Source organism: Amphibalanus amphitrite, unplaced genomic scaffold, assembly GCF_019059575.1.
Source record: "Amphibalanus amphitrite isolate SeventyFive unplaced genomic scaffold, NRLGWU_Aamphi_draft 000751F_arrow, whole genome shotgun sequence".
Taxonomy (NCBI): Eukaryota; Metazoa; Arthropoda; class Thecostraca; order Balanomorpha; family Balanidae; genus Amphibalanus; species Amphibalanus amphitrite.
The window spans coordinates 206685-215818 of record NW_024882245.1 but is presented as its reverse complement, the minus strand read 5'-3'; the positions used below and the strand labels follow the sequence as shown (position 1 = coordinate 215818).

The following is a 9134-nucleotide window of genomic DNA, read 5'->3' as shown; positions in this document are numbered from 1 at the left end:
ACGTGCAGAATGCCGCTTCCAGATCTCAGGAACGGCTGGGCCGATTGCGTTCAAATTGGGCACACCGCTAGCGACCGGTTAGAAGGGTGCTTTGCACAAGCCCCGTTGGAAGTACCCTCTCGCCCTTCCGCAAGTGCAGGGCTCACTGTCTCGCTCGCTCGTTCTTCGCCCAAAAGGCGTTTTACTGGTATTGAAAAGACTTCGCTTCGCTCGCTGCGCTCGCTCGCTCGTAACGAAACAAACTAAAGAAAAATGTTCATTTCCGTACAACGCACTCCACCGCCTAGCAGAATGGAATGGATGCAATGGGTGCGTTCCATTGTGTCAGTCAAATATTTATCGCCAAACAACAGCTACATCTATATAACACCATCAAGGTGTATAACTAATGCATTGCGCTTGAAGTTACTTGGGATGCAATGACACCAGTTTATGACAATGACAACGTGTATTATCATGGCAAAGCAGCGAAACAATGCAATACATCACAGAATGGCAAGGCGGCGCCCGGCGGTATGAGGAGTGACGCCGGCTGGTCGCGCCGGGTCATCGGAGGGCGCCGGGTCCGACTGATGCCGGCGGCGGCCACCCCACCGGCAGCCCCCATCAGAGCCGCTTGCTGATCTCTGGGATAATCTGGGTGAACATGTCCCACTGTTCCATGGACATGCTGATACCTGTCGACGGACAAATGCAAGCCAGATGTCATTGATGCCGACATATTCCACTGGAGCACGATGAAAGAGGTCATGTGCATTATGCAGTGTGCGTGCATGGATCCGGGTGTTGACCGTGGGCCAGTGATCTCAGATATCTTGGAGCGAATTAACGATTACGATTTACGAGTATGATAACATTGGTTCCTGCCGCGGAATTATATAAAAGACTTTTATGAATTCTGATTCATTCCTTCGTTCTGAAGCGACGGGCGCCATAAGGCCTTTCGAGAATTGAAGGAACTCGCTACATGAAAATGCAACGACCAAGTAACTTCGTCACATTGGTGGTTCGTACCTCCGTTACAACTGAGCCCGTTCCTCCGCTTCTCCGAAGGAACGGAGAATCGAGCGACTGAAGTCGCGTTTCGCAGGATTGCAAGAGACAGAAACGAGTTAAAATTTTGAAGAACAGTATCCACTTCACCTATGCTCATGATGGATCTAGCACACGCATGTTAACCCACGTATCATGCATTAGCGTCGCCACGGGGGGGGGGGGCAAGCGGGGCAGCTTGCCCCCCAACCTCGGACCGGGCACCCCCTGCGATCGATGCAGATTCGATGAGATTTTTGAGTCGGGAAAAATGGGGATACCTTTCTGAGAATGCCTGTGAGGTCAGAATCCGTTGGATCGTGCAGTTCAAACAAGAGTCAGAGTCGCAGTCGCCAAAATCTTCAAGACTCCGGCTCCAGACTCGGAAATGTCAATGCTGTGATTAATTCCATGTTCCTAGTTGGTTCTTCATTACACTTTATAGCTGATTTTCATAAGTTTTGGAGCCTGCTGACACATAATTTTCGTTCAAAGCGTGACACGAAATCTTCGGGGCCTTTCTCAACTCTCGTCAAATGTCTGCGACAGGCTTAAGTACTAGAGATGTCAATCTGATACCAACTTTTTGGTATACCGATACCAAACCGATACCAACTTGGCATTTGGTATTTCAATCGTAATGTGTTTGGTATTTTGTTGGTATCATAAACCCTCACTAATGTATAAGAGACTAAGATATCGGTAAAAAGTTGGTATTTCCCTCATTTTCCCAAGTTGGTTTGGTTTCGGTATTTTCCCGTGGTTTTGGTTGGTATTTGGTTTGGTATCGGTATTCCAATTTTCCGTAATTGACATCACTATTAAGAACCGTTCAAGTGCCGCAGGGCTCATGAGCTTGCTTTTCACACGGGTTCCCAAAGAGCTCCACTGAGCTCTAAGAAGCTTTCAGACTTCAGAGGGCCCAGACCGGCCTCTGAGAGTCCCACTGGTGTCCATGTTCTCTGAGGGCCCATAACAGGGATCTTTGAGCCTTTGAGGGATCGTTACAGGGATCTTTGAGGACCTTATACAATATACATATGTAGACCTCTGAAGGGCCACACGAATCTTTGAGGATGCCTTCGAAAATTTCTAAGAACCTTAATTGGCCTCATATAGTTTAGCCAAACTTTTGAGGCGACAGACTTTGCTAACCCCAAGCTGGCATCTGAGGGGTCACAACACAACTCACGTGTCCCTTTGAGGGCCGCAACACATGTTTCTTATGTCCCTACGTAGGATCCTTAGGGATTCGACACATACCCCGACGGTTCACACTGTTATCCGAGGGCTCCAGGCTCACCCTGGGGCCTGGGCCCAGTCTCTTAGCGCCCGCCGCCTACACTGGCTTCTGAGGGCCCCACCTTGGGCTCGGAAAGCCCTAAAGCACCACATACACGTAAATATTTGGGGTGACCCACGCCGATCTCCGGGATCCTAAGCAGGCTTCTGGGAGCTCACACTGACCATGAGTGGCCTGAAATGGCCTTGAAGTCCCAAGCCTATCTCTAAGGGATCCCTTGCCGCTATGCCGTGCCGTAACTTTTGGTTCCGTTAAACATTTTTTGTTCGCGTTTGCAGCGCTTCACTTCATACGAAAAACGAGAAACTTTTTGTTCACACTCGAGTTAACAAAACACTTCCTCTCACTGGAGCAAAGATGAATTACATACTTCCGATTCACACTTCCGACATTCACTCTCAGTCTCCGCCGAATGCCCAACTTCGCTACAATCGGCGGCTGGGATAAGCCCTATGCATTTCACGTAAAACCTCTGCATGCATGCGTGAATGGCGCTTTCAGCAGGGTGATCGGATTAAATGGAGCGTTTTTCACCTTTTTCTGGGTAATGCTAATGACCATGAGCGACGAGAGTCTGCACAGGGCCCTCTGCAGTGCGTCGGCAATCGCAGCCACTGTAATCGTACCGGTCGTTTTTGTCCAGAAATTTCAAAATTCCGAATTTTTTTTCTGTAAAAAATTACACATCATACCTAGAAGGAAAACTTTGTCACTATCAGATTTCTCGCACCATTGCGCGTCGAATGATATGTAAAACGGGTGAGTAACGACTGGGGATAGGCAAGATTTAACACAAAAGTTAATTTTGCCCCCCCAACCGAAAATCCCTGGCGACGCCTATGCACGCATGACTGGGGGAGGGGGGTGCTCTACAGAGCCTCCCCCTCCGGTTTTTCGGCAATATCTTCTGAACCATTTGAATAACCAACACGAAACTTGCGGCACCCTCAGCAGCATACATTTGACACATTGTGTTAGAATTTCAACTTTCCAGCTACCATAGGTTGGCCGGAAATGACGTCAGACTTCAGAGTGACGTCAGGTCCGCCGATTTTGATGCAAAATATTGAATTACGGCAAACGCTCTCAAAAGCTCAGTTTTAAAGCTAGATCTAATTTATTTGCATGAGTGGACTACAAATACACGTAGCTATCAAACTGCTATCTCGAATTTCGAAATTTTGAAAATTTCGAAACAGGTATTTACAATTACAAAAATTTATTTTTTATTTTTCAAAAAGTTTTTGATTTTTAGCAAAGACCGGACGCGATAGAAAACACACTGATGAACTATTATGGCAAGTTTTAGCCCAATATCTTCAAAAATAGCCAAGTTATTTGCATTATTGTCAAAATTTTACAATAATATATTTTTCAAAACCATTTCTCAGTACGTTTTTGACATCGTACAGCAATATTAATGGCACCATCGTGGTCCTGAGCTCAAACTGCATCTGATGGGCACCTTTTTGTGGAAAAATTTCATTTTAAAAAATTGACCTTTTCTGATCTGACCTGGCCTCCAGTAAACTCGGCTGAAAATGACCTCAAATGACACAGACGACATTGTTTTCGAAATCTATGAGTAAAATGGACCACAAAACATGCGTCACGTGACCGATACATGATATAAATTTTCATGACCTAGGATGACCTGGTCTTGACCTGAAAAATTCGAAGTAAAAGTTCGATACCCTCAGGGCATCTAAGGCATATATCAAGTAGTGCGTTAACCAAAAATGAGCCTGATCGCACTTGTCAGCCGGCGGTGAGAGCCTAAATTGTGAACATGCAAAAATGCTGATAATTTTTACTTTAACCTGACCAGTGACGTCATCGGTGACCTCGAGGTCAATGAAAATGGGTTTCGCTCGAGTTTCTCCAGGGATATCAGACGCCGTTTGAATTTTGACAAGACGATCGGCCCAGTAATTTCGGAGATAGGAGGGGGCTCTGGAGAGCTCCCCCTCCCCCCCCCCCCACAGTCACTGGCGTTATGGAAAATACCCCAGTCATGCGCGGGTTAACTATTCCGCTTACAATAATAACGCAAATCGCAATGACTGGGCAGTCGCGCGTGTATCATGTCGTCCGCTGCGAAACACATGTCAATTCTACGTTCCACTTGCGCGTGTCCGCACAGTGCTGTGGGGTCCACCCTGTCGCATTCCTCGATTAACACGCGCAGTGGAAGGGGGGGGGGGCGGATTACGTCCACCCCTCCTCTTTTTCGCCAATAACTCGCGACGCAAACATAATATTTAAGTGAAATTATGGCTGCCTGTCCAGAATTGAATTGCGGATCTTCTCGTGCAAGAAATAAGAAAATCGGTTCACAACTTTTCTAGTAATAGCGGTGTTAAGTCAAACATCCTGCCGCCGCGAAGGCGCGGCGGCGCGGCGACCGGCGCTAGCCGTTACGCGCCGCCTGAATTGTAGACTGTGCCGGGGCGGGACCGTTCCGACTTTACATCCCGCTTCCGCTTCTTACCGCTGATTATATTCGATTGGCGTCAAATTTTGTGAGAAGACTAAGAAAGGTACAGGCAATCTTATGGTCAAAGAATTTTGAAAATCGGCCGGTAACATCTTGAGTTATGAGTGTGTAAACACAAAATTGTGATTGCCGCGTTTCCCGTGTCGGCCGATCCCGCTTCAGCTGGCGACATCTTACCCTTAGCAGGCTTCTACCTGCCATATTTATTGTTGGATTAACTAGAAATTCACCATACATACTCACAAATGTATATTCTTTCGTTTAGTGAAAGAAAAAAGAAAATCGGTCGGTAACTTTTTGAGTTATCGGTGTGTAAATGCAAAAAAGTCGCTCATAAGGCTACTTTGACCCCATTTGACCTCATTTGACCTTGAAGATATTGACCTAGGGTCATGATATTCACACACAACAGAGTTCCCCATGGCCTACACCTACCCTCCAAATTTCGTCTTTCTAGCTCCAGTGGGAGCTGAGATCTTAGGGGGATCCGCCCCCCTTCCATTGGGCGTAGTACTCGCGAGTTAAAGTCGCAACCCTTCCACTGCGCGTGTTAAACCACACGCTTCATCCGGCCTTATGCCGACGCCGCAATGGAAGAAGCAGGTGGTAACCTGCTGTTCCAGGTCAGAAAAGCTTTTTGTCCCACAGCTGTACCCATGACATTCACTTATTTACGTTCCTACTTATGTATTTACTTTTTTATTTAGTAATTAATAATTACACATATCTGTTCATCTAATAACATACTTATCTATTCGTTCTATACGTCGACTTCATCTGTCATAAGGGCCATAAGTCGCCTGTCTCGTTGGTGATTATGCGAATGAACATATGAATAGAACGACTGGTCCGGAAGCGCTCAAGCTTGGTGCGGCGCTATTGGCAAATTATTGCCTACTTATAGCACAAGACTTACCCTTCTTGCCAGGCTTCAGGTCACCCTTGTCATCGTTCCAATATTCACGAATGTCCACATATGTCTTGCCCTTGAATTTGCGGATCTTAACAAAGCGCTTTGGAGCGATGGTCCATGTGGGTTCGCCATTCACCACCTCACAGGAGGTAGCGCCACCGCCGCTGTCTCCCTTCGCCTCGGCCTTGGCAGAGGGGCGTGACTTCTTCACAGGTCCAGCCTGTAAATATGGTTAAGACATGATATTACTGAACTTTTAACCAAAAATGGTCAATGTGCCTTAAATCAGTGACCTGTAGAGACCAATCAGTGGCATTTTTAGGGCAATCAGGGGTTGGTGTTGGCTCATCACGAGCCAGCGTTAGTCCTAAGTCCATCAGGCCACGGGGCACGGCAGGGGCCCATCGGAAGTAACGATGGGCCCCTGCCGGACCCTGACAGCCCTTCAATGGCCCCTAATGGACCTACTTGGCACCTGACTCGCCAGCGCTGACCCTCACGATACACCTTCCGGAGCCCGACCCCTGATGAGTGTACCCGGCCCCTGGCACACATGCAAACCAGCCTGGTTCAGTCTAGTTTTTTTTTTCTGTGAAACATGTGCCAGATCATAATCTCCATTGTGAAAGCTGATTCGAGACTATCACATCATACAATCAACTTATTGAATCACCCTCCTCCATGGATGCTCCATATGAATACTTTCCTGAAGTGTGCCTGACCCTGATTGCTGTAGACATAGAACAAGAGGAAATGGTAGTGTAACCCGACTGTTGGAATGCATGATTTTTGTAAACATTAAATTATCAACTTTCTAATTTTTTTGTGATGAAGTCATTTCCCCCATATGTAGTTGTGATTTTCCAACCAAAATTCTGAAAAAAGGAATGCTTGAAAATGGGCTCAAAATAAATTTGAAAGGGAGAAATTCCCCCTTCCCTCACTAGCCATTCAGACACAAGTTAGAAGGGAAAGGAATTTTCAAAGGGGGGAAATTCCCCCTTTCCCCTGTTTAAAAGTTACCCTGAACCTACCAATGTGCAACCTACAGCAAAATTTGTGTAAATATCTCAAGAATTGGAGCCTAGTGACTTTTCACGAACAGGTGGCAACATGTGAGACACCTGCTATATGATTACCAAAAGTAGGCCTACAATAATTATAATATTGTGACATTTCATTTTAATAGTAACATTAACTGTCTTACATCCTTTATTTCCGTTTCTGACTGTCACAAGTGTGCCAGAGCCAGAGCCTGCAGTCAAATGTGGACCTCTCAACTTGAACTGACTGGAAGCTGCTGGAGCTTTCTGGAGATTTGCTGAGAACTTTTGGAGTTTACTAGATGTGCTGGAACACTGACTGGAGAATCCTGGAGCTATCTCATCTTTTCTGGAGGCACTGGCTGGAACAGGCCCATAACCTTGAGACTTGATACCAACGGAGAAGGTGCAAGCCCACGCTACCTGTACCTAGGGCTGTTCATGGGCCCTTAGTGCGGTAGGACCGCACACAGGCTCGAATCTCTGCCCACTGACTCCCTACACCATAAGTCTGCCGTCCAAAGGCAAAAACGCATATGTCGGTTCATGACCTGACCCGACATATGCGGTTTTGCCTTTGGACGGCAGCCTTCCATCACAGCACACAGCCATGATGTCATACTGCCTACCCATCTCCTACCCCCACAACTGCTGCAGACATTGCTCACACCACACTTAGCAGTTTACAGTGTCTGTGGACAGCCCTCATTTCAACACTCAAGACATGCAACTCTCCCAGTGATAAATAAATGTACCTAGCCTAGCTTGCCATATATATATATATATATATATATATATATATATATATATATATATATATTGATGTCAGTTTTATGATATATTTGGGTGGGTAGGCCCCGAGGATAGTATGAATAGATGTAACATCACATAAACGTGAGCTAAATCAGTTGGGGAAACTACGAGGAGCCAAACAAAAAATGGATTAGCCAATCAACGGCTGGAGTGGGCGGGGCGATGACCATATATGGTCATAAAATCAGACAACTTCATCTTTTCAATGCATCCTAGCATTCAAATGAAAAAATAAGGCATAAGAATGTTTTTTAACCACACAAGGCCCACACTCACTCAGTGCACAATTAACTGGCGGCTCTAAATCGCAGAGTTACAGCACAAGGTCAATCAGTGATGGGCAAATATGGCGGATTGAAACAGACGCGCCAAAAAATGTAAGCAGTACAGTGGTTAAAAAATGTCATTATTTTTATTATTTTGTTTATGGGTTTTCTAATTGTGGTTAAGTTATTATTTTACAATTAAATAGCTTTGTTTATTGTAATTAAATTAAATCAGTTAACAATTTTCTTTCAAAAAACCAATCCATTTATTGAATGGCCAGCTGATTGTGACGCCCAGAACCTGCAGAAAAGCCGTCCTATCGCCATTTTCGAGTCAATTCGCCGAATTTAATCAAATCACGCTAATTCCTAGTGGAGAATGGAATCCTTTTCTCTCCGATAATTGGACATGATACTGCAAGTACCGGCTTGTTATACCGTTTTTCACCCTTAGTAGCGGGGGCTGCATTTATGCCCATATATGGTCATCAAAAGTCCATTCATTGACCAATCAATATTTTTACTTTCGCCTCGTAGTTTCCCCAACTGAAATTGAACAATTCCGTGCCGAGCCACTAGCCAGTGACATTAGGTACTCACGTCATCAGGCCCCGAGTCGGACGTGTCCGAATCAGATATCGGTCTCTTCGTCTTGGAACTGGCTTTAGGCATGACGAAACTTATATCAGCAATGAATCAAAAGATTAACATACAACTTTCCTATGCGAGTTTTTGACCCACAAAATAACGCAAAGAGATATACACTGGCAAAGAGTTAGAGATTGCTGGATTAGACCGGAATCAGAATAGCGTCCAATCCCGATTGGCTCATCGTGCTCCAATCCGTGCTACACTGTGAAACGTGCTTCCGTTTCACAATGTGTTCCCGAACTTCGGCTACAGCTCAAAAGCCCGCAGGAGCTGATATTTCTTGTCTCTGATTAGACAATTTCTACAAAGGGTTTCGATTAGTAAAGAAAAGAACATCTTTCAAAATGTCTCGTCTGCGCTGAAAACGTATGCCTTCCATATCTTTCAGCTGCCATATTAGCATTTCCCACGGCGACTTTAAATAACGAAATAGGCATTTCCCTTGCTGGTTACCAAAAACATGTGCTACAACAAAATCAGAAAAATAATTATGAAAGGATAACTATCTCGTCATACACCAGAAGACCGATAAAATTAGCGTCAGCGTCAGCGAACCAGGGCGTGAACGTATGCTTACCCCTATGATTCCCCTTTGCTCCGTGAGTTGAATGGAATG

General features: G+C 45.5%; 1 protein-coding gene across 1 annotated transcript; it reads right to left on the bottom strand.

The window, feature by feature from the left end:
* Nucleotides 1-429: 429 nt before the first annotated feature.
* Nucleotides 430-8867, bottom strand: LOC122365615 (RNA polymerase II transcriptional coactivator-like). The gene is made up of 3 exons (XM_043336979.1): nt 8468-8867; nt 5749-5965; nt 430-677 (listed from the first exon to the last, which is right to left on the bottom strand). Exons 1-3 carry the CDS (start codon nt 8537-8539, stop codon nt 607-609), a joined length of 360 nt encoding a protein of 119 aa, XP_043192914.1. The 5' UTR covers nt 8540-8867; the 3' UTR covers nt 430-606.
* Nucleotides 8868-9134: the final 267 nt, after the last annotated feature.